Source organism: Alligator mississippiensis, chromosome 1 (genome assembly GCF_030867095.1).
Source record: "Alligator mississippiensis isolate rAllMis1 chromosome 1, rAllMis1, whole genome shotgun sequence".
In the NCBI taxonomy this organism is placed as follows: domain Eukaryota; kingdom Metazoa; phylum Chordata; order Crocodylia; family Alligatoridae; genus Alligator; species Alligator mississippiensis.
In genome coordinates this window covers 238,316,086-238,342,189 of record NC_081824.1, presented here as the reverse complement: position 1 = coordinate 238,342,189, position 26,104 = coordinate 238,316,086, and the positions used below count along the sequence as shown (strand labels likewise).

At 48.2% G+C, this 26,104-nt stretch overlaps 1 protein-coding gene and 1 long non-coding RNA gene across 5 annotated transcripts in view; one reads left to right on the top strand and one right to left on the bottom strand.

Moving 5' to 3' along the window:
- Positions 1-17,959, top strand: part of CASR (calcium sensing receptor) — a 204,126-nt gene extending 186,167 nt beyond the window's left edge. For both annotated transcript variants that reach the window (XM_059720324.1, XM_059720323.1), the window contains 2 exons: positions 2,671-2,794; positions 14,403-17,959. In XM_059720324.1, coding sequence (XP_059576307.1) covers positions 2,671-2,794; positions 14,403-15,847 — 1,569 coding nt within the window. In that variant the 3' untranslated portion in view covers positions 15,848-17,959. The remainder of the gene's footprint in view (positions 1-2,670; positions 2,795-14,402) is intronic.
- LOC109281309 (uncharacterized) lies at positions 3,938-26,053 on the bottom strand. Of its 3 annotated transcripts, none has more exons than XR_009458956.1 (5): positions 25,479-26,053; positions 24,775-24,844; positions 22,351-22,552; positions 4,824-5,941; positions 3,938-4,187 (listed from the first exon to the last, which is right to left on the bottom strand). It is a non-coding gene; the product is annotated as an uncharacterized LOC109281309 (long non-coding RNA). The 3 variants fall into 3 exon arrangements; XR_002087912.2 differs by having other exon boundaries at positions 3,938-4,986; positions 5,684-5,941; positions 25,479-26,042; XR_009458955.1 differs by having other exon boundaries at positions 3,938-5,941; positions 25,479-26,044.
- Between the last annotated feature and the right edge of the window lie 51 nt (positions 26,054-26,104).

Here is a 26,104-nt window from a genome sequence, read left to right as displayed (position 1 = left end):
TCTGCCTTTTTCGGAAAAATTGTGAGAACTGCCCGAACCAAAGCATTTCTCTTGTCAATAAAGTCTTGGCCAATCCCTGGGTTTTGATCTGGCCAAGTACAGGCAGCATACAGATGCAGCATAGTTTCCTTAGGCAAAATGGATCGCATGAGCTGATTTATGTCAGCCCATGTTGGATTATAACAATTTAGAACAGTCTGCAATTCTTCCTGAAATTTTTCTGGGTCTTCCCTAATTTTGGGGAATTTTTGAGTTAAATTGTAGAGATCACCTGGAGTCCAGGGTGCATTCACGGTTACTATATTTTGTCCATTGGTGCTAATGCCTGGCATTTGTCTTAGGGGGTAAACTTGTGCAGCTCGGGATCTAAGATTGATGGGAGATCTTTCCGTGCCTATTTCCATTCTTCTGAATACACTTGTGGTGGGTTGTGACCCAGGAGTAAATTGCCACACTGGTGATGATTGAGTGGCAGATATGGTGGATGAGTCTGGACTATTAAGCTCCATGGATGAGTTTACCAAAGGAGCTTCAGCTAATGGGTTACTAGCCTGGGCTGCAGCCTGATGTTGAACTGGTTGTTGCTGATGTGGGAGTCCCAGGAGAGCAGGGTTCGAACAAAAGTCAAGGATATCCTCTGCTGGCTCTGGCGGTGGGGGCACCCCGGGCAATGCTGGATACATCGGTGCGGTGGCCGGCGTGTAATTTTGGAGGAGCAGCCAGTTTCTCCCAAACAGCTTTTAACTGATGTTTTAATTTTTCTTGAGAGTCTTTTAGACTTCTAGTTTGAGATTCTGTCTGCCTTTTGGACATTTCATCATACCAATAAAAGAACATGTCCCACTGGTTTTGTCGTGTTTTGGATCCACGGGACTCTAAAGCCCCTCTTAAGTGCACTATTTTATCCTGATCAAATGTTCCTTCCTGTGGAAAACGCTTCACGGGATCGCCCTTAGTATACCAGTTCCACTTATCCAGGTACTTGCAAGCCTCGGGAGAATAGTGTGCGTACATAAAGTACGCCGGAGTCCCCTTAGGGGGGACTGGAACTTGTTTTAACAGACCTGTTCCCATTTTCAGTCACACGGGGAGATGTAGGATAGGCTTATTTAGGATGTCCGAGCCACTCAGTGCCTTGCCCCACGGTTTTTTCACCACCCAGACAAAAGGCTTCTGACCCGACACCGGCTCATAAAATGGAAATGGGGAAGGAAACACAAAAGGGATCCTTTCACTTCTGTTTTGGCAGAAGCTACTGGGACAAGGGGTTTGGAAAAGACAAAATCACTCTGATGCCCTGTCCACTGGGTCATGAGGTTCCAGTTGGGCCCCCTTGCTTTCAAAACTGCCCTGCCAGGCAGAATTGGGGTGGCTGAACCCAACCGTAGTCCCAGACCTGGTCAGTGGCTCATATTTCTAAATACACACACACATATCCATTCAGTCAGCCAGACCCCCTCCTACATTGCCTCGGTTAACTAACTGTGAGTCCAATGTGCTGTTGGATGGAGGTGATTCAGACAGATTCTCCCTGAACAGAACGTACGTTACCAGACAGGATTACCAGACAGAAAATTTTAGCCGGCAGTAAGGTTCAGACTGACCTGTTTTAACAAGGTTCAGATCCAGTTACCACGGCCAAGTTGGGAGCCTACGGGCAGTCCTCCTCCAAAACCCCAATAGAGATTTTGAATCAGGTCTCTTACCTCTCAAGTTTGGCGCCTCGGGGTTGGGGGGGGGGGGAGAGACAGTCCGCAGTCCTCCTTCCTCAACACGTGTTCTGGATCCGAGTCACAGCACCAGGAATTGTCGTAGAAACACACGCACCATACTTTTGGGTCAGGTCAGCACAACCTTTTATTCAAATGAAAGCTACAGCTATAGGGGGGAGTCTAAAGTGACATGGATTTCCCAAGCACTTGGAAGGGGTTCCCCCCAAGAGCAAAATCAGGAGGCTTATATACTTTTTAACAGTCACTTACAACTCACGTGATCGTATAGTCGAACTTGCTAGAAAAAAGCAGCTACAAACACTACTTCATTACTGCTTGGCTGTTATCAAGATGGGAATTATGGGGGAGACAAGGTTAGTTCACAAACCTCCTTCTTGCACCTGGAAATCAGAGTTGTACGTACTTTTTTTTTTTTTTTTCTTTTCTGCTATCTTCAAAGCCATGGTGAGCAAAGCAGTTGCAAAGAAGTTACAAAAAACAAACACTTTCCCTTATCTGCTCTACTATACAGAGCCAACAATTCCCCACAAAGCAGTTATGTCATTTTATAACTTGTATGATCAAAGTTTAAGGCATTTATTTTTTTCTAATTCCACACTACCTCCTCCATTCCAGTGGCCGCCCCACAGTCAGCACCCAGACCTCATGGCCTAGTCACTCACCCATGTCCATCATGGCCCAGTGAAACTGCCTTACATGGCTATACCCAACATAACATAAGGGTTCCCTGGCAGTCCTCTGAATGATAGGTCTGTAGGACTACAGTCAGATCCCTGATGTGACTAAGAAATCTTAGGATAGATATCTTTCCAAGACTGTATGCATAGCTAATGGCAGTATAGCTTAATCCTAGCACATCCTGCAACTGCTCACCATATCGTGGAGCATCCCCAAGTCCTTTCCACATGTTTAACCAGATTCCTTTTTTTCCTTACAGGTGCCATTCTCCAACTGCAGCAGGGATTGCCTCCCAGGCACCAGGAAAGGCATCATTGAGGGAGAACCTACGTGCTGCTTTGAATGCGTGGAGTGCCCAGATGGGGAGTACAGCGATGAAACAGGTAACAGAGAGAAAGCTGTCCTCCTGTTTGAACAAAAGCAAGTGAGCCTCTTAGTGGGCACTATTTGTAAGTGCAATCTATTTCCAGCTATTTTGTTTAGTTTTTTCCATTACTAATGAGTAGAAGCAATGCAGAACACGTAAGAGACTATTCTCTAAGAAAACTGCATGAAGCCACTTCACTTCTTTTCTCTTTTTTGGGGAATTCTAAGTGAACCTAGCACTGATAAAAGCTGTCAAAATCTAAAGAACAGGTGTACCTCATACAGCAGGACAAGAGGCATCCCCCTCATAAGCCCTCCCTATCTACCCATCATCTTCATCACAGGGCTGGAGGGACCCTTTATAAACAGCATGGGGGAATTAAGTCTCCAACCCCTGCTGATGCTGCTGTCAGTCTGATTGCTCTTTCTGATAGGAATGCATACGTAGAAAGAAAGGAAAGTCTTGCTCGAGGCCATACAGGTTTCCCTCAATGTATGCTGTACAAGTGTTCCTGGAGAAAGGCGCATAAAGAGAGCCCACTTTACAGTGTAACAAATAGGGGTTCCCATGGTGGTGAGGGATGGAGGGAAGGGGTGAGGCTGGGACTAGGGAAGGGGCGGGGGAAGGGTGCCAGTCCCAGGGCTGCACAAGGCAGCAAAGCAGAGAGAACAGAGCAGCACTCACCCCAGCCCCAGCTGCAGCAGCCCTGGGAGTGGCTGGCACCAACTGCCTGCAGCCGCTGGGCTGCACTGTGCTCCGCCTGTCCCTACTCACCTCTGCTCCTGGGCTGCGCCATGCCCTGGTGCAGGCAGCTGGTGTCGGCTGCTCATGGGGCCACTCCAGCTGGGGCTGGGGTGAGTGGGGCCACGGCCCTTTCCTCTCCCGCCACAGACTTACCTGTTTGGGGGGTGGGGGCATCTATGTTCATCACATAAGAGCGAATTTACCTTGTATGTAACAAATTATGGGTCTAAATATGCTCATCGCATAAGAGCAAATTCACATATAAAGAACCCGCATAAATCGAGGGAGTTCTCACAGAACTGTGACTAAAACCTGGGAGTGTGACTTGCTGATTCTTACCACACTACACTGTGACAATAACTTTAGGCCCCTCCACAACCTGTAGAAGGAAAATACTCCATAACCCAACTGCAGATTCATTAGTCATTAAGGTTTTTACTCCTGATTTTCAAGATTTTATTCCATGTTTTAGCAGGTCATAAACTCCATTCTGTAGAAGAATCCATTATAATCAAACAGCCCAGTGTTCATTATGTCCAGATAAACATTTCTTTTCCCTGGACCAGCTGAAGTATCTTCTCGGGGAGACTGAAGTAGCAGATTGATATGGCCCCCAGGCACAATTCAAGTCAAATGGGAGTCCGTTGGAGAGATTGCTCTTGACTCTAGTGGGAGTTTGATCAAACCATACACATAACAAAGCAAATAGAAAAATATTATGTTTGTTTAAGGGTGTGTTGAAAGGTTCTTGAACTTCCAGCCCCCTGCCAGAGGCAGGATCATCCCTTAGCAAAACAACACAGTCAACCCAGACACAACACAAAATGTATCACCCTGTGATGTGTTAGCTAAGGCGATGTGAATGCAAACTCCCCATGAGGCAAGATATATTAGAGAATTAAAGAATAACTACATTTCAGGGATAATCCTCCCCCCCTCTCCCTGCTTTAATAATTAGGAGGAAAAATGCTACCATGTGACTGAGAAGACAAAATAAAGATTTAAAACATCCTAACTCCTAACAGTTCATTCCCACCCCTGGTCAGTGCTTACTTCTCAGACCATGGACGGTTCCAGCAGCAGGCCAGAATCATCACTGTCTCTGCAGGGAAATCCACCCATCCTTTGAGGTCTCAGCTTCTCTGCTGGCCTCAGCAGGTTGCCCTTGCCCCAGTGCTCATGCCTTTCCAGCCACAGACCCCACATGGATGACTCCCTCTGTCTCCACTCTCTGGGGCTTCACCCCAACAGGCTGCGGTGGATTCCAGCAGGCCAGCAGGCACTCACACAGGCATACATACCCACATGTGAACTCTCCAGCTCCTCTGCTTATATCTGCTCCCCCAGCTTCTAGAAAGAGCAGGAGCCCTGGGGAGAGGGGCCCTTCCAGCACCATCCCCAGGGCAGAGTGCAATGAGCCAGGCCACACGCAGCCCCTCTGCAAGCCAGATGGTTGCCCTTTCCCTGCCAGAATAAAACCCATCCAAAAAAAAAGAAAGAAGAAAACAACAGGTAGCATCAAAAGGAATGATACAGCTACATAATCATCACACAACCTAATTTGCCCCATATAAAGCAAGAAGACCATTTCAGCCAACATCCTGCTGCTGCAAAATTTATTGAAATACATTTGAGAGATCCCAAGAAGAGGGCCACACCCCCCACACTACAGAGGAAGGCAAAAACCTCCACAGTCCATACCAATCTGACAATGAGATAAAATTCCTTCCTGAACCCACCTAAGGCAATTCCTTCCTCCCCCTGCTGAGTGGAGGGGGAAAACCCTTTAGCCAGGAACCTCCAGATTTACGTCCCAGCAAAGTCCCCAGGCTTGGCTGCAACCACCACCCAATATTTCTGAGGTGGAATTCTCTCCTGGCCCCACGGGACAACCAACAAAATCCATAAGTATAGAAAATACCCATAGTAGAACACCCCCTGCCTCAGTCAGGGTGTTGGACTAGATGACATATTGAGGTTCCTTCCACCCCTACTTCTTCATGATTCTCTATGAATATAGGCACAGCTGTATGTCCAACGCCTATCCAACCTCTTCTTGAACAACATTTCTCAACATATCAGTAAGTAAAGGTGGGTAGACGGTATGAGACAGGTTGCCTGATTTAAGTGTTATTTAGATCAATAGGGATGTAATATTTACCTTTTGTAGAATGAGAGATGACAGAAGCCCTAACTATTTGTAATAAACATCCTGCAGCACTGTTCTCAAGATTTAGGGTGTTATTGTTGGTATCCTGGCAAAATTCTGATGGTTGATGTTAGACTACCGCTTCAAAATACATTGCAGCTTCAGTTGGATACAACACTCTTCTTCATTCACTTCCTTGTTATGCAGAACTCTGCATCAAAGGCTCTTAATGGCATTAGCTGGAAGGTCCACTTGTAGATCAGAAATTGTCTTAGAAAAAAGTGGGTATAAGTGGTCAGTTCTCAGAATGGAGAAAAGTAAACAGTGGGATCCCAAAAGGGCTACATCTTGGGACCTGTGATGTTTAATAGCTTCATAAATGATTTGGAAAGGGGGGTTAATAGTGAGTTGGCCGAGTTTGCAGTTGACACATAATTACTCAGAATGGCAAAAAACAAAGAATACCTTGAAGAACTCTTGCAAAATTCATGAGCACAATCTCTACCCTCCACTGCAAAGTGCAGGCATATGAGTGCAATCCCCCTCTACAGGTGCATGCGGGTACACAAGTATGATTCCCCCTCCAAACCACAACTGTGCCCTTATTGACACCTTCCCCCTACCCGTGCAGAGTGCCACCCCCCCTCTACTGCTGTATCATGCAGGCCCTATCCCCCGCATGCAGCACTGTTCCCAGCCCTGCACTGTGTAGTCACGTGCTTACCCTCAGCTCCTCACACTGCTGACTCACCACCCTGGCCCCTGAAGTGGAGACAGATAGCGGCAACCAAAGAAAGCAAGGGAAGCCCAGAAACTCTGACTGCTGTTCCATCTAGAGCAATGTAGGGAGCAGCAGCCAGGTAGGACCCCAGGGACCACAACTTAACCCATCCAGTCCACAGGCCATTAGTTGGATAGCTCTGGTCTGGACCATATATACCTAAGGAACCGCCTTCTCTCTCATGCTCCATTTTGATTCCTAAGGTCAGCCAAGAGCAACCTTCTGTAAGTACCACAGTGCATCACATCCACTTGCTGAAAACATGTGGGAGGTTGTCCTTAGTAGTCAGTCCTCAGCTTTATAACTCCCTCCTGCTTGAGGCGTGTCAGCCTCAAAAGCCTGGGCATATTTGAAAAGTGCTGTAAGACCTTCCTATTTGGGCAGGCACTTAGCAAGCAAGACTAAGCTGGGATATTATTTAAGGTGTTTTGGTTTATACCCTACTTAATATTCCACCTGCTTTTATAAATTATTTTGTTGCTTATTGTAAACTGCACTGAGCCATTGTTGGGAAGGACAATATAAATCTGACAAATAAATACATACATACATTTAAAAAGGCAAATTAAATGTTAAGCATTATAAGGAAGAGAATTATAAACAAAATAGAAAGCATCATTATGTCTCTTTAATAAATCTATGGTATATCCACATCTTGAATACTGCCTGCAGTTCTGGTTCCCCCACCTCAAAAGAGGATACAGGAGAACTAGAAAAAGGTACAAATTAAAACAGATAAGATGATCGGGGTACAGAAGGGTTTCCATATGAGGAGAAACTAAATAGGCTAGGAGTTTTCAGCTTAAAAAGAAATGACTGGGAGGACATGAAAAAATAAAAAAATACAAAATAACATATTGTGCAGAGGAAGTAAGTAGACATTTATTATTTAGTATTTCTCACCCATGTATTAGGTAGCAGGTTTAAAACTAACCAAAGGAAATTCTTTTACAAGCAACATGTAATTAACTTGTGGAACTCGTTGCTATAGGATGTTGTAGAGAACGATGATTTAACCCAATTCAAAAGGAGATTAGACGAATGTATGGAGGAAAGGTCCATCATGGTAAATAGGGACGTAGCCTCTGAATTAGAATTCTCCAAACCTCTGAATGCTGGAAGCTGCACTGGGAAAGAAGCAAGGGATGGAAAATTCTGGACATGCCCTATTCACCCTCATCCCCAGCATCCACTCGCTGCCACTTTGTGAGACAGGATACTGGGCTAGATGGACCCCCCAGTAAATGGCAATTTTTATGATCTTGATCTTAACAACTGCCTCTCTCTAACCCAAAGTTGCCCATGTGGCCATTAGTATGTGAATTTGCCTCTGTACATGCATGAGTTTGCAAATACCTTTCAGGTGAAAGGTGCTGTAAAAAGAGAATACAATCTTTTACAATGAATAAGTTAGTGAAATACCTAAAAATGGTTCACTCTGATCTAAAGGAATGGGCTTCTGACAATGTCTTTTTATCAGTTCATATTTTGTCACATAAACATCTTAGGAAAAAATAAGTAACATTAATACAGAAATGTCAGAGAGAAGCATTTTTTAATAAACTTTGCGGCTCCCTGTTTGTTTTGTAACATCTTTTGTTACTTCAGCCAAATTTTAAAGAATAACCTCCACCAGCAACAGAAGTGAAAAAGTTCTTGGGTGGGTACTACCTAGCCAGTGATCTCATCTGTTTTCTAAAAAGACAGAACTCAAACTCTTCTGCCTTCATTGGTTAATCCTCACTAATTGCTTTATTAATATCAGTACAGCATAAAAGCTCTCTCTCCAGTGTAAGGGCCAGATGCTGAAATAAATGAATTAGAAGGCAATTAGTAGAGTCATTTGCATGGTGGACCCCACAGGTCTCTGCCAGCTCATACTTATGCCTCTGTAGTGCTGATGTCTGAGGTATAGATTGTAACCTTACTAGGAATCCCCCTCCACCACAGTTCTCCAAGAAAGGCAGAAGTCAGGTACCAAAAGCACAAGCCTCATCTGAGCAAAAAGAAACTCCATGAGTATCAGGCCTCTATCCAGGTCAGCCAGTAGAGGGAGACTTGGTCAGCCAAATATCCCCAAATGTTTTACCCAGATACATAATAGAAGTCTGGCTGCATTTATCTGGGTGACATACCAGTTTTTCCTCTGCATGCTTTTATGGGAGACATTGTTGGGTAGAATAAAAGGAACTTCACTGAGAAATCACTAGCCAGTCAGAACTCTTTTCCCCCTGCCATTCTCATATAAGATGAAAGGATTTTAGGGAATTGGGACACTGATTGTTGTCTGTGGCTGATCTGTTTATAGCCTTGGATTCACCTCCATATGGTATAAAGTGGGATCCCAATGCAGCTAAAGAAGCAAGCACATTTCTTTGATATCATTCATTTGGCATCAAGTCAACCAGGATGACCCAGATGCCACAGTGATGATGACAGAAATGTATGTGAAGGAGCTGAAAGAGAGGACTTGGGGAAAGAGGGGAAGAGAGAGAGAGAGAGAGAAAGACGAGAGAACAAAAAAAAAGCAGAAGGGGGTATAGGATCATAGAATTATAGAAAATTAGGGTTGGAAGGGACCTCAAAAGATCATCTAGTCCAACCTCCTGCTCAAGGCAGGACCATCCTCAACTAGATCATTCCAGACAGGGCTTTGTCAAGCTGAGCTTTAAAAATCTCCAAGGCTGGAGATTCCACTACCTCTCTGGGTAATCTATTTCAGTTTCTCATCAACCTCCTAGTGAGAGAGTTTTTCCTAACATCCAACTTAAACCTCTCTTGCTGCAACTTGAGACCATTTCTCCTTTTTCTGTCATCTCTCACCCCTGAGAACAGTCTAGCTCCATCTTCTCTGGAACCCCCTTCAGGTAGTTAAAGGCTACTATGAAATCCCCTCTCAGTCTTCTCTTCTGCAGAATAAATAAGCCCAGTGCCCTCAGCGTTTCCTCAGAAGTCATGTGCTCCAGCCTCATAACCACTTTCATTGCTCTCCACTGGACTTTCTTCAACCTGTCCACATCCTTTCTATAGTGGAGGGCCCAAAACTGGACACAGTACTCCATATGTGGCCTCATCAGTGGAGAATAGAGTGGAATAATTACTTCCCTTGATCTGTTGGCAACACTTCTGCTAATGCAGCCCAGTATGCTGTTAGCCTTTTTGGCAACAAGGGCACACTGTTGACTCATATCCAGCTTATTGTCCACTGTAACCCCCAGGTCCTTTTCTGCAGAGCTGCTGCTTAACCAGTCAGTCCCCAAGCTATAGTGGTGCATGGCGTTCTTCCATTCTAAGTGCAGGACTTTGCACTTGTCCTTACTGAACCCTCATAAGATTTATTTTGGCCCAATCCTCCAATTTGTCTATGTCACGCTGAATCCTGGCCCTACCCTCCAGTGTATCTACTACACCCCCTGGTTTGGTGTCATCCATAAATTTGGTAAGGGTGCAAACCATCCCATCTTCCAGACCATTAATAAAGCTCTTGAACAAAACTGGCCCCAGGACTGACCCCTAAAGCACTCCATTTGATACTGGCTGTCAGCTAGATGCTGAGCCATTGATTACTACCCATAGAGTCCAACAATCCAGCCAGCTTTCTGTCCACCATACGCTCCATTCATGCAGTGCATAATTCCTCAGCTTGCTTGCAAGAATGCTGTGGGAGATGGTATCAAAAGCCTTGCTAAAGTGAAGGAAACTATAGGCCTGTTAGTCTTACCTCGGTCCTGGGGAAGCTCTTTGAGAAAATTATCCAGGAGCACATCTGTGCGGGGCCAGCAGGGAAGATTATGCTTAGGGGCAATCAACATGGGTTCATTAGAGGCAGGTCCTGTCAGACCAACCTGGTTGCCTTCTATGACCAAGTCATAAAAGCCTTGGATGCAGATGTCGTGGTGGACGTAGTCTTTCTGGACTTCAGGAAGGTCTTCGACACTGTCTCTCACCTCATTCTCATTAAAAAAATTAGGCAACTGTGGTGTCGATGCCTACACAGTCAGATGGGTCGCAAATTGGCTGGAGGGCCACACTCAGAGAGTGGTGGTTTTAGATTCATAGATGTTAGGGTCGGAAGGGACCTCAATAGATCATCGAGTCCGACCCCCTGCATAGGCAGGAAAGAGTGCTGGGTTTAGATGACCCCAGCTAGATACCTATCTAACCTCCTCTTGAAGACCCCCAGGGTAGGGGAGAGCACCACCTCCCTTGGGAGCCCATTCCAGACCTTGGCCACTCGAACTGTGAAGAAGTTCTTCCTAATGTCTAGTCTAAATCTGCTCTCTGCTAGATTGTGGACATTATTTCTTGTGACCCCCGGGGACACCTTGGTGAATAAAACCTCACCAATTCCCTTCTGTGCCCCCGTGATGAATTTATAGGCAGCCACAAGGTCGCCTCTCAACCTTCTCTTGCGGAGGCTGAAGAGGTCCAGGTGCCCCAGTCTCTCCTCATAGGGCTTGGCCTGCAAGCCCTTAACCATACGCGTGGCCCTTCTCTGGACCCTCTCCAGGTTATCCGCATCCCTCTTGAAGTGTGGCGCCCAAAACTGCACGCAGTACTCCAACTGCGGTCTGACCAGCGCCCGATAGAGGGGAAGTATCACCTCCTTGGTTCTGTTCGTCATGCATCTGCTGATGCACGATACAGTGCCATTAGCTTTTCTGATGGCTTTCGTCACACTGCCGACTCATGTTCATCTTGGAGTCCGCTAGGACTCCAAGATCCCTTTCCACCTCTGTGCCACCCAGCAGGTCATTTCCTAGGCAGTAGGTGTGCTGGACATTTTTCCTCCCTAGGTGCAGCACTTTGCATTTCTCCTTGTTGAATTGCATTCTGTTGTTTTCTGCCCATTTGTCCAACCTGTCCAGGTCTGCTTGTAGTTGTTCCCTGCCCTCTGGTGTGTCCACTTCTCCCCACAGTTTTGTGTCATCCGCAAACTTGGACAGAGTACACTTCACTCCCTCGTCCAAGTCGCTGATGAAGACATTGAAGAGTATTGGTCCAAGGACCAAGCCCTGCGGGACCCCACTGCCCACACCCTTCCAGGTCGATACCGACCCATCCACTACGACTCTCTGGGTACGACCCTCTAGCCAATTTGCCACCCACCGGACTGTGTAGTCATCCAAGTCACAGCCTCTTAACTTATTTACCAGTGTGGTGTGGGATACTGTATCAAAGGCCTTCCTGAAGTCTAAGTATATGACGTCCACCCCTACTCCTGCATCCAGGCATTTTGTAACCTGGTCATAAAAAGAGACTAGATTAGTCAGGCATGATCTACCTGCTACGAACCCGTGCTGGTTTCCCCTCAGCATAATGTTTCCTTTCAGGCTCTCAAATGTGAGCCTTGATAATTTTTTCAAAGACTTTGCCAAGGATGGAGGTGAGACTGACTGGCCTATAGTTGCCCGGGTCCTCCTTCCTCCCCTTCTTGAAAATGGGGACCACATTGGCCCTTTTCCAGTCCTCTGGGACCTGGCCCGTGCACTCGAGTGTTCAAATATTCCTGCCAGCGGCTGTGCAGTGACGTCAGCCAGTGCCTTCAGTACCCTCGGATGGAGCTCATCCGGGCCTGCCGACTTAAAGGCATCCAGTTCCTCCAAGTGACTCTGCACCATCTCAGGGTCTACACATGGTAGTCTGGCACCCTGCTGCTGCCTCTCTATAATCCCAGTGAGAGACTTGTCTTGCCCCTCACTTAGGAACACTGAGGCAAAGAACTTATTGAGGAGTTCAGCCTTGTCCCCCCTGTCCATCACCAATTGCTTCTGTCCATTTAGTAGGGGTCCTATTCCACCCTGGGCCTTCTTTTTACTCCCTTTCTTCTCCAAGTGCTTAGAAATTGGTGGTGTCAATCCTCCAAGTGGTGGATGGGTCATTTTTGACCTGGAGGGATGTGGGCAGTGGGGTTCCCCAGGGCTCGGTCCTGTTCAACATCTTCATCAGCGACTTGGACGAGAGGGTGAAAAGCACCTTGTTCAAATTTGCAGATGACATTAAGATGTGGGGAGAGGTGGGCACACTAGAAGGGAGGGACAGGCTACAGCTAGACCTGGACAGGTTACAGGGGTGGGCGGATGAGAACAGGATGGGTTTCAATACTGACAAGTGCAAGGTAGTGTACCTGGGGAGGAAGAACCAGTAGCATACCTATAGGCTGGGGAACTCCCTTCTTGTCAGTGCAGAGGCAAAAAGGGATCTTGGAGTCATTATTGATTCCAAGATGAATATGGGCTGTCAATGTGAGGATGCAGTCAGGAAGGCTAACCGCACCTTGTCATGCATCCACAAATGCATCACGAGCAGGTCCAAGGAGGTGATCCTCCCCCTCTATACAACACTGGTGAGGCCGCAGTTGAGTACTGCATCCAGTTCTGGGCGCCACACTTCAGGGGGGATGTGGACAGCATCAAGAGGGTCCAGAGGAGGGCTACTCGCATGATCAGGGGGCAACAGGGCAGGCCCTACGAGGAGAGGCTATGGGACCTGAACCTGTTCAGCCTCCACAAGAGAAGGCTGAGAGGGGATCTGGTGGCTATCTGTAAACTGGCCAAGGGGGACCAGCAGGCAATGGGGGAGTCCCTGTTCCCCCAAGCGCTACCAGGGGTAACAAGGAATAACAGCCATAAGTTGACTGAGAGTAGATTCAGGCTAGATATCAGGAGGCACTGATTCACAATCAGGGCAGTTAGGATCTGGAACCAACTTCCAACAGAAGTGGTGCTCACTCCTACCCTGGGGGTCTTCAAAAGGAGGCTAGATGATCACCTGGCCAGGGTCATTTGACCCCAGCATTCTTTCCTGCCATGGCAGGGGGTCGGACTTGATCTGCTCAGGTCCCTTCCGACCCTACCAGCTATGAAACTATGAAGGTATATTACATCCACTGCTTTCCCCACATCCACAGAGCCAGTTATCTCATCATAGAAAGCAATGAGGTTGGTTAAGCATGACTTGCTGTTGCTGAATCCATGCTGACTGTTTCTAATCACTTTCTTCTCCGAGTGCTTAGAAATTGATTGTTTGAGGACCTGCTCCATGATTTTTCCAGGGACTGAGGTGAGGCTGAATGGTCTGTAGTTCCCTGGATCCTCCTTCTTCCCTTTCTTAAAGATAAGCACTATATTTGTCCTTTTCCAATCATCCAGGACCTCCCCTGATCGCCACAGGTTTTCAAAGATAATGGCCAGTGGCTCTGCAATCACATCAGCCAACTCCCTAAGTACCCTTGGATGCATTTCATCCGGCCCCATGAACTTGTACACATTCAGCTTTTCTAAATAATTCCTAACCTGTTTTGTCACCACAGAGGGCTGGTCACCTTCTCCCCAAACTGTGCTGCCAGGTGCAGTAGTCTGGGAGCTGACCTTACCTGGTAAGACTGAGGCAAAAAAGGCATTGAGTACTTCAGCCTTTTCCTCATCATCTGTCACTATTGTGCCTCCCCCATTCAGTAAGTGACCCACACTTTCCCTGACCTTCTTCTTGTTTCTAACATACTTATAGGAACCTTTCTTGTTACTCTTCATGTCCCTTGCTAGCTGCAACTCCAGTTGCACTTTGGCCTTCCTGACTTCATCCCTGCATGCCCGAGCAATATTCTTATATTCCTCCCAAGGTGTTTGTCCAAGGATCCACATAATAGCAGTGAGTACTTAAACCTTCTCAAGTTTTCCCAAGGAATGGGTCTGAAAAGTAGAGCACAGCTCAAGAATTGTATAATCTGGACCATAAATGCCCTTCATTTTCAACACAGAGCCATTTCCTATGGGAGGCTTATTGTCCCATCATTCAGCACTCTTTCCTGCTCAGAGTGCCCAACGTACATTAGAATCTAACTTGGTTACAGGAGTCCCCTTTATGTGTTAGATGAACGGCTAGTCACTGCCCCATTTTTTCTTTGGATGGTCCTTCCTTGTTCTAACAAATATGTTCTTTATTTTGCAGATGCAAGTGCTTGTGACAAATGCCCTGATGATTTTTGGTCCAATGAAAACCACACATCCTGCATCCCCAAACAAATAGAGTTCCTATCGTGGACAGAGCCTTTTGGAATAGCTTTGACTCTCTTTGCTGTCCTGGGAATTTTCCTGACCTCTTTTGTTCTAGGGGTCTTCACCAAATTCCGCAATACACCCATCGTCAAGGCCACAAATCGGGAACTGTCCTACCTCCTCCTCTTCTCCTTGCTGTGCTGCTTCTCCAGTTCACTCTTCTTCATTGGCAAGCCCCAGGACTGGACCTGCCGTTTGAGGCAGCCAGCCTTTGGCATCAGCTTTGTCCTCTGCATCTCCTGCATCCTAGTAAAGACCAATCGTGTCCTGTTGGTCTTTGAGGCCAAGATTCCCACAAGTCTTCACCGCAAGTGGTGGGGCCTCAATCTGCAGTTCCTTCTCGTCTTCTTGTGCACTTTTGTGCAGATCGTCATCTGTGTCATCTGGCTGTACACTGCACCTCCCTCCAGCTACCGAAACCATGAGTTGGAGGATGAGATTATTTTCATCACTTGTCATGAGGGCTCCCTGATGGCCCTGGGCTTCCTGATTGGCTACACCTGTCTTCTGGCTGCCATCTGTTTCTTCTTTGCTTTCAAGTCCCGGAAGCTCCCTGAGAACTTCAATGAGGCTAAGTTCATAACCTTCAGCATGCTGATCTTCTTCATTGTCTGGATCTCCTTCATCCCTGCCTATGCCAGCACCTATGGCAAGTTTGTTTCAGCAGTGGAGGTGATCGCCATCCTGGCTGCCAGCTTTGGGTTGCTGGCTTGCATCTTCTTCAACAAAGTCTACATAATCCTCTTCAAGCCATCACGCAACACTATTGAAGAAGTGCGCTGCAGCACAGCTGCCCATGCCTTTAAGGTAGCAGCTAGGGCCACACTGAGGCGCAGCAATGTATCACGTAAGCGGTCTAACAGTCTTGGTGGTTCCACTGGCTCTACCCCATCATCCTCCATCAGCAGCAAGAGCAACCAGGAAGATACATTCCCTCTGCCAGCCTCTGCAGAGCGGCATGAGCAGCGTGGCTGCAAGCAGAAGGTCAGCTTTGGCAGTGGGACTGTCACCCTGTCACTAAGCTTTGAGGAACCCCAAAAGAATGCTGTGGCCAACAGGAATGCCAAGCACAGGAACTCCCTGGAAGCCCAGAACAGTGATGACAGCTTGATGCGCCACAGGGCCCTGCTTCCCTTAGAGAACAGCGAACCCCTAGGTGTGGAGCCTGGCTTCCATGCAGTTTCAAGCCAAGAGTCCAGCTCACAAGAGTCCATAGTGGGAGAAACCAAAGAAGATGTACAAAGCCCAGAAGAAGAATCTTCTCTGCCATCGGCAAATTCTCGGAATTTTATAGGTACAGGAGGTGGCTCCATCACAGAGAACACAATACATTCTTAACAGAAGAAAACCATACAAATTCCCACCTCTGCCCAGTGGAGCTAGATCACCTGTTTTCTTCTGAATGGAAAAGACACCAGAGATACAACTGTGACACAGCCACCCCACCTTATTTTTAGTGCCAGCAGGGTAATACATACTTCTGAAGGACATACAGGTGGAAGGATTATCAGATGTTTGCGCCTTGGGACCCTCAAGCTGAACTGTGTTTGCTCTAAAGAAATCAGGACTGGAACATCTCAGAAGGACAAGTTTAGATTTTCTCCAGCAGAGTTTTAGCAGAACTTTGCATAATGCCTAGCCTTTGTCAATCCTATCTGCCAGACAATAGGTCATCTGGCTATTGGAGGAGTTTAAGTAATTCCATTATCCTCTGCTTTTACACTGATGTATAATATTCCTCTTCCCCCTTATGTATAATAGTCCTGCTTTGTCTTCTATGTGAAATCTCTAACCATGTTATACAAAGGAAAGGACTTGGAGCTCTACAAAAGTAGGACATGTGGTCAACTTAGGGAAAGTGAAGTCATAAAAACAAAACACCAAACACCTTGTACAGGCAAGGGTCAGAACATGTAAAGTATTTAATGTGATAGACAGTGCTCCCTGCTATTTATACAAGATGATGTTCCAATCCCAGATTCCTGTTGCTGCCAGTGACAGCAGTAAAGAATGCTGGACAATTTTTTTCATAAACATCAGTGCATTAGATCAGGTTACTAGTTCCCTGTTGGTTTGTTCCAGTCAAAGCCTCTTCAGCTCCAGCCCACCTATATTGTTGGAAAGGGAGGACAGTATGTCATCCCCAGGAGAATGCTGTGAGAGCTCAACAAGATATATCTATGATTGATTATTTTGCTAGTAGTTGTATGCTTAATGAAACGTATTGGCTGTAATGTTTTGCATGACATACATGGCTAAACATTTCACACAACAGTCTATCCTGTGCTTTTCCATATTAGTCTCACACACACATTAGTGCACTAGTCATGAGAATGGTGGTGGAACGAAGGAGTTGGATGAAAAGGACTGGAGATGCAGAAATGTCCCCAAGAAGTAGAGAGGCAAGATTTTTTTGTGCTATCTTTTATTGGACCAGTTAAATAGATGGGAGACTTGGGAAAGGGCACTTAATGCCCAGAAGCTTCTCCAACATAACTATAGAGGTGGGCCAATAAAAGATATTACAAAACAGCCTTGTCTCTCATTAACTGGACCATCATAGCTACAACAGTGCTCCAACCCCACAAAAAAGGTAAGTTTGGATTGTTCAAAAAAGAAGTATCTGGAGTGCACACACATGGACAGATGGCTGGGTTGGGGCTTGGGAGCTGCATTAAGGCTTTTGAAGGTTAATGGGGCAAGCATACAGGTAACTGGAAAAATATTGAATATTTTATAGCACCACTGGGAAGCCAAGGATTTTGTTGGGGTTTTACAGGGTGTGGACTACAGCGAAAGTTTCCATTCTAAGCCATCTGAGAAGGGCATATAATAAAAGAAGGGTCTGTTGTATCTGAAGGCTAAGCTTTAGTGACTGAAAAGGGGCCAGATGAGACCTTCAGAAACTCAGTCCTCAGTGGTTCTCTTACAGCAGACAGTAATGCCTCTGATTTGGGATAAGTTGTGCCATGTTCCTCTCCATCCACACAGAGGGTGTTTGAGACAAGGAGGGGAGGGACTCAGATGTAAAAATTTTGTCCATTGCTTGATCAGAGAAACAATGTTCCTAGAGGGCTTGGTGGAGACCATGGGGTTGCATCAGTGATTAATTTGGCCTCTGCTCTATAACAGTGGTCAGTTGGCATGACTGTGTAATACTTTTCCTTCATGAAACAATAAGGTACTCTGAATCACTCAGATGCACCTTAAACAGAGACAAAGCTCTGAGAAAATGCCTTGTGAAAAGCATCATCATTCTCTTATTACTCCTGTTGTTGTTTTTTTTTTAGTCAGGGCAAAAAAATAAAATGACTAAGCGATGTTGTCATATAAGGGCTTGTTTTCATTTCTACTCTGTGAGCTGAGAATGAAGATTAGGTACTGGAAAAATGCAGGAACTGGTATGAGCACATTTTCAAGGTATGGATAAATTAAACTTTTTGCCTTTGACCACATGTCCATATGCACACCCTCACTGTGGGCATGCAGGTACCATAGCACTCAACCTCAGAGTTGTTTGGCAGAGCGGGAGCTGTGGGGTGCACTGTCCCCTGCCTTTTCTCATGCTCTGTGCTGAGGGAATACATGCCAGTCCTTCCTGCTCTCCCATGCTTTTTACCACCTACTGCCTCAAGGCAGAGCACATTACTGGCTCATGATTCAAGGCCCACAATTCTGACTTTAGTCCTTGGACAGTTTCTAATGTTATTTTTTTCCATGTTCTTTTTTGTTGTTGTTGTTATTTGTCAAATGTACCTGTTTCCTTTAGTTTAAAAAATAGTTAAACTTTTTGCTGAAGGCTGTGACCTCTCCCCTGACATAGAAACTTAATTGTACCTGTGCTTTGCTGTGCTAGCACTCTGGCCTTTTTCTTCTTGTCAGTCACTCTGCCATTCTTTTATTTTGGCTGAAAGAATAGAAGCCTAGCTTCTCTCTGCACACCAGGATTCAAAATGTGTCCCACTGTCCTACAACGGTACTGAGCTGCCTCAAGTGAACATTCACAGTGCCTGTACTGTCTCAGAGGCCTTCGATACGGTATCCCACCCTGTACTGGTGAACAAGTTAAGAGGCTGTGACTTGGACGACTACACAGTCCGATGGGTGGTGAATTGGCTAGAGGGTCGCACCCAGAGAGTCATGATGGATGGGTCGGTTTCGACCTGGAAGGGTGTGGGCAGTGGGGTCCCACAGGGCTCGGTCGTTGGACCAATATTCTTTAATGTCTTCATCAGCGACTTGGACGAGGGAGTGAAGTGTACTCTGTCCAAGTTTGCAGATGACACAAAACTGTGGGGAGAAGTGGACACGCCGGAGGGCAGGGAACAGCTGCAAGCAGACCTGGACAGGTTGGACAAGTGGGCAGAAAACAACAGAATGCAGTTCAACAAGGAGAAATGCAAAGTGCTGCACCTAGGGAGGAAAAATGTCCAGCATACCTACTGCCTAGGAAATGACCTGCTGGGTGGCACGGAAGTGGAAAGGGATCTTGGAGTCCTAGTGGACTCCAAGATGAACATGAGTTGGCAGTGTGATGAAGCCATCAGAAAAGCCAATAGCACTTTATCATGCATCAGCAGATGCATGACGAATAGATCCAAAGAGGTGATACTTCCCCTCTATCGGGCGCTGGTCAGACCGCAGTTGGAGTACTGCGTGCAATTCTGGGCACCGCACTTCCAAGGGGCATGCCATAACCAAAACATCCCTACAAGTGGCTGGATGCTGTGAATTCTGTTGTCTGTTTAATAGAGGTAGCCAGAACCCACCCCCACTCCCCTGCCATCTGGACCTAGGCACACCCCCACTCCCTGCCACCAGAAAGGACAGTCAAGGTCTGCTGATCTCCTAGCCCTTCCCATATAAACCCCTGACCCAAAGGGGAAGCATCTGAGCAACAAGGCTCAAACTTGTACCTGGGCTGCTGCACCATTGGCTTGTGCTGCTTCTATCTGATGGATTCCTTCGATACCTGACCCAGCTAGCTTCCTGACCTCATGCTCTGCCTGACTGTGGATCCCCAACTCAGTTCCCCAGACAGATCTGGCTTCTGACTTCCTGGCTTCTCCTGACCCTGAGGTGACCTCCAGACCTGGCCACACATGGCCCAGAATGACAAATTGTCCAGACCCCCACATGCAGCAATGATGGCTGGTATGGAAGCAAACTCCATACTGGCACCCCCAGACCCACTTGGGCCAGACCAGCTGTTGCTGATGGCCTTCACCCAGCAAGCATTAGAAGATCACGTCCGGCAATGGTTGGCAGATAATCAATCCCTCCACTCCCAGATCTACCCAGTTCCACAGTGGGGTTTCCACATGGCAGCCTCCTCACCTGTAATCCTGCTTACCCATCCTTTTCTCAGAGAGAGAGGATGGTGTTAGGCTGCATTTCTGCAGGTTCCTTGTGCAATGTCACATACTGTTCATAGCCCAACCTAAGCTGTACCCCTGAGACTCAGCAGGAGTGAGCCTAGCGGTTAGTCTCCTAATAGAATATGCTCTGAACTGGGCACATGTTTGGTGGAACACAAAAGTCCGGTCCTCCAAGATTGGGGAGGATTCCTCAAGGACTTCATGGTCATGTTTGGAGATCCTTACCCAGCCTAGACAGCAGAGATTGGGCTACAGTCCCTGCATCAGAGGGAAGATTCAGTTGCAGCATATGCTTCCCTCTTCCACTGCTATGCAGCAGGCACCCAATGGAATGAAGAAGCCCAACTCCACTATTTCTGCTAGGGTCTGCAGGAAGAGATCAAGGATTAACTAGCTTGAGTGGAAACATCTTCAGAATTTGATGTATTCATGGACCTAGCTGTCCAGATTGACCTTCACCTACAGAAACACACAAAGGAAGAGGCCTTGCCCCCTCCAACCCACCCCCTGCTATGATTGCTTGCAAACCCATGCCAGTGAGTGCGGGGCTCCAGCACCCCATACCAGAGGAATGGGAACACCACCAGCAGCAGTAGTGGTACTACAATGGTGGGGCCCCAGGACAGAAGCATGCCACTGGCCCCCAAGGAAGGGAGTCAAGATAAATGAGTGGTCCTGGGCCTGCTAAAGGGTACTGGTTCAGGGTCACCCAGAGCCCCCAAGGCATCCACAACCAGTAAAGACTGTGGCAAACCCAACCCACAGAATCCCCTACTGTTATCCACCCATCTTTGAGTCCCAGGTCAGAACTGCTCATTCCCTGTGTTGACCGCCCTCCTAGACTCAAGCTCCAGATAATGTCATAGATAAGACCATGGCATAAGATCTACAAATCCCACTAAACCAGCAATGGAAACCTGAAAGCACAGAAACCATAGATGGTTTGCCCCTGGATTCAGGGCCTATGGAGTATAAAACCACAACCATCAAAATGAATCTCCTTGGAACCAGGGGGTTCCACTTCCCATACTACCCCTTGATTCTGGCGTTTTCCTGACTTGCACGCTATAACCCCCTGATCAAGAAAAAAGCACAGGAGCTCACCTTGAACTCAGGCTACTACCAACAACACCATTGGCAGGCCAGGATGACAGAGTCCCCTAAAATCCAAACTGGAGGCCCACCTGCTGCAGAGCCCCTTCCTGCCCCACCTCCACCTGCCCAAAAGACACTGTTTCCAAAACATGAAATCTGTTTACCCAGGAAATACCAGGAGTTTGCAGACATCTTCAAAAAGAAAAATGTAGATGTTCTTCTTCCACATTGAGGTTATGATTGTCCCCTCAATCAAAAATTCCAGTGGGGTATATTTATGCCATGTCAGAACCCGAATTCTCTGCTCTCTGCAAGTACGAGGAAAAAAAAATCTGGCCCAGAGCTTCATGCATGGGTCCACCCTACTTACTAGGGACTAGGGAAACTTCCCTCCTTTCATTCTGTTTGGAAAAAAAAAAAAAAGGATGGGAGTCTCCATCTATGTGCTAATTATTAGGCACTGAACCAGATTACTGGTCACAATCAGTATCCTTTACTTCTCATCTGAGAAGTGCTTGATCGGCTCAAAACAGCTCTATCTGTACCAAACTTGATCTTCAGGGAAGCCTATAACCTGGTCCATATCACCCGTTAAATCAGTCCAATCACTTTCAAATTGCACCTCTCTACAACACTGAAAATCCTCCCAGTCCCAGTTTCACATGTTCCTGTTCAAGCTCTACACAGAAAACATGCTCCATTTCCAATCCCATCCTCCTCCACCCCCCATAAAGGTCCATGGCCAATAAGAGTACTTGGTCAAAGAAATTCGTGACTCAAGATGGTGAGTAAAATTACTATACCTAGTAAAGTGAAAGGGGTATGGACCAGAGGAATGCACAAAGGAACCCATAGAAAACATCCTCACTCATGATCTGGTACAGAACTTCTGCAAGGATCACCCAGGAAAGCCTGAACCAGTGCCTCCTACAAGAAGCGGCTGGGGGTAGGGGAAGAGTAATGTCAGGCTGTAGCTCTGAACCTGGGGCCTTGGCCTGCCTGGTGCTGTAGTTTACCTCAGTCAGGGTACCTGACCTCCTGCATACCTAACCCATCTAGCTTCCTAATCTCATACTCTGCCTGACCTTCTGGATCCCTGACTGTTCCCAAGACAGATCTCCTGGCTTCTGACTTCTTCTGACCCTGAGATGACCCCAGACTTGGTCACCCACAGCTTGGCATGACAAAGGCATTCCACATCGCTGAGGGATATGGGTTTCCCAAAAATGTATGGATTACCATTGAGGACCTCCCTTCTTGGGGAAAGGAGTTGTTCAGTATCAAACTGGATGAGGCTATCCCCATGAACATACCCTAAGAAAGTGCTCCCCAGCTCCAGAAGAAACATAACCACCAGGTGTACTGTACCTTGAGGCATGCACATCTGTCCTTGCTTCCCCTCCATCTCCCTTAGCTGCGTGGCTTGGAAGACATCCCAGGAAGTGTCAGAGGTTCCATGAAAGGACTGCAGTCTTTGGCTACAGCCACACCATCTGGTAACAGGCGAACTGTGGTGGTATCCTCGATAGATTCCTTCCACCTTTAGAGGTGTTACAGGGCAGTGGGGTACCTGAGGCAGCAGTAACACACAGGGCAGCAGTGACATCTAACTGTTGGTGCCACCAGTGCAGTTGTGTGTCTGTGGCAACAGCTGTCATTTTTCTGTCCCTACTCCCAAAGGTAGCATCAAGAGCTGCTGCCTGGGTCACCCTGCTTCAGTTACCCTACTGATGGCTGCCCCTGCATTCCTACACCATATACAGGACAGCATTCAGATAAGGCCAAACAATACTGCAATTATATTCTGTAGCAATAAACAGGGTAGCAATCAATCCTTTTCCTTATGCAGGGAAGAAGTTTGCCTATAGCAGTGGTGCATATGTCACCAAATACATGTTTAAGCAATGTACCTTCCCGCCCCCTAAACACCCAAGCAGCCCTCTCTGCAGGCTCACGTTGGTTCTTTAGTCAATATTTACAGGCTGGACTCATCTGAAAGTGGACCCTTTTGTACTGGACCTCAGGAGGATGTACCAGTCCTTCTGCTCCAAGGGAGACCCAATCCAATGACTTCCTTTTCCCATGGTCAAGAAACCTCCTGCAGACCTTCCAGCCCATGCCTCCAATCCCCTACATCAGGGATAGGCAACCCCTGGGATGCATGCCAATTAGCAGTGCACAGACATTTTCCCTGACACTCCAGGAGGCATGCAAGGAAATTGTTTAAAAAGATTTTTTTTTTAAGTTGCTGCTCCAGGCTCTCTGGAGCAGCCACAGATACCAACGCCCTGGTTAGCCGCAGGTATGGGGTCAAGAGAACACAGGCAGGGAAACACAGTCGTGTTTTGCTGACCCTGCCCCTGTCCCTGGACTGCACCCCCCAGCCCAGCCCAGCCCCTGGAGAGGGGCTGTGGCTGGGTGGAGCCAGGACCTAGGCAAGTACTGTGCAGGGCCACTGTGTTGGAGGCTCCCAGTGGATGGGTGAGCCCTGGGCCCAGCCAGGGCTTGAGCAGACAGATGCCCAGTCCCACCTGGCAGGGGCACCACTGAGCACCAGGACCAGGCACTTGGGGCAGGGTCCGGGCAGCACAGGGAGAAACAGGTGCAAGGGGGAGGCGCTGTGGGCAGGCCGGCCTGGCTGGAGCAAAGCGAGGGCCAGGAAGGAGGTGGGGGCTGCCCAGGGCTCTGAGGGCTTGGGCCACAACAGGTGGGCGGGGGCACCCAACAGCACCCAAGGTGGGGCCTGACCCACATAGATCCACGAGGATGGACCACAGCCACCCTGTGTGTGAGGGGATGCCACCTGGCTGGGGAAGGATGCCAGGCTCGGGGTGCTCCCAGCTCTGGGCTCAGCCTTCCACAACATGAGTGGGGCAGAGCCACCCCCAGTGCAGAGGCCTGGCTTTAGGAGCCCCTGGGCCCCAGGAACAGTCACCACACCTGTCCTGGCCTACTTGAGGCCAGAGCCAGGGCAGGCACTGCGCAGAGCTACTTTGCTGCAGGCTCTCAGGCTGGTTCAGCCCCAAATACTGCCTGTGGAAGCTGTTCCCAGGGCCCGGGGGGCTCCTGCAGCCAGGCCCCTGCACCAGGGGTGGCTACACTCTGCTTGCGCTGTGCTTGGTGCGAAGGGAGACCAAGCCCAGAGTCGGGAGCCCCCTGACCCCGGTGCCCTCCCCAGCCAGGCGGCATCCCCTCATGGGCAGGGCAGCTGCAGCCCATCTCTGCAGAACTGCATGGGCCAAGCTGGATCCCAGGGATAGCCCCCGCTTCCCACTGAGCCCCTACTCTCCTGCGGCAGCTGTGCTCCCAAGGGGCCGGCCATGCCTCCCCACTGCGTTTGCTTTTCCCTGCACCACCCAGACCCTGCCCTGAGGAACCAGCCCCAGTACTTGGCAACCCGGTGCTGCTCCCGCCTGGGTGGGACAGGCCGTCTGTCCGCTCGAGCGCCGGCCAGGCCCTCCCTCCCAGCCCTAGACCCGGACTCCCCCTGGTCCAGGACTGTCAGGGAGGCCTGAGCACCCCAGCCCTGCCAGCTGCTGTTGGGGTGTCACTGCCTCCCTCTGCCGAACACTGCCCTGGACCTGTGAGCCCGGGCTGTAGCCAGGAGTGGGGGGAAGATGTGGGTGCTGAGGGACACACCCTCTTTCTCTTTTCTCTATTCTCTTTTTCTCTCTCTTCCCCCTTTGTATCTTTTTTCTTTTTTTCTCTTTCTCCTTCTCTCCTCTCTTCTTTTTTCTGTATCTTCTCTTTTTCTTTTCCCCTTTCTCCCCTTTTTCTTTTTTCTTTCTTTACCTTTTTTCTCTTTTCTTTTATTTCTCTCTCCTCTTTTTCTCTCCTTTCTCTTTTCTCTCATCACAACATGCTTAAAAAAGAACACACAAAAACAAAGGTAGTATAAGAAGTTTTGTTTATTGTCACCAGGTTTAGAATTTTTAGAAAACCTGGCATTTATCATAAAAAAATCCAACATTTATTAACTATATTAATATGCAGTACAACCTGCCAGGTACCTCCACCCTGGGCTTGTTTTTCTGGCATGTGTCAAAACTGCAGGTTTGGGGTTTTTTGGAACTTCAGCCAAACACGTTGCCTCCCCCTCCCACTCCCCTAGGTGCTCTTTCAGGGAAAACAGGACACAGCCCAGATAACCATGCTGATCCTCTCACAGCCACAACTTAGTACCAAATCCCCACTTGTGTCAGTGGGGATCCCAGGGCTCTGCCCCATGTCCCAGACCTTCTCACTTATGACAAGTGTTTTGCCAATATTCGCACAACCCCACTGCCTGCATCTGACAGCCTGGAATCTGGATGACTCCTGGAAACAGAGAGGAATTGCTCTGCTCCAGTTAGAGATATCGTCATTGACAGCAGGAAGAAGTCAAATAAATGCATTTATGTGACTAGGTGTAGTCCAGATTCCCAAAACAATACTAGGAGAGATCACCTGCACAGATGCACACCCCCGGATATTGTTAGAGCTGAAAAGTCACTTACTTTGCTGTCAATGCTGAGCATTATACATAGGCTGAACAGAGTTGATTTTTAATTGTTATACCATCGCTGGATTATTTCAGTGCTTATTTTCATGTCTTGAGCTGAGCTATCAACTCGTTTAATGAATAATGGCAGCTGCCCGGAAACAACATGCCCTCGAGTAATTCGTGACTGTAAGGATTTTCCTTCCGCCTACGCAAGAGTCAGGACAACTGGGAACTCAAGCCCGAGGACCCCGTCTCAGCACAGCCAGGCGGCGGGCCGGGCGGGTCGGGGCTGGCACCAGACTTTCCCCCGCGCACGGGGAAGACCCGGCCCGGCGGCCCCCGAGGTGCAGGCCACTAACACAGGAGCTGTTAGACGAGCTCGGTTCCCTGGCAGCGGAACGGCCCTTGACAAGCGCGGGGCGGTCCCAGACGCTTCACACCAGGCTCCCGCGCCCCCCCCGCGCCGCGCTATGTGGGCGCCAAGCGCTGCCCCCAGACTGTGACGTGACAGTGACGCGTTCACCGGCCCGCAACTCCCCCTGCTATTGGCCGGGCGGCATGAACACCGGGCCGAGGCTCTGCGCCTGCGCTTACCAATGAAGCGCCTCCTGTCCGGCAACTCACCGGCGTCAATGCGCA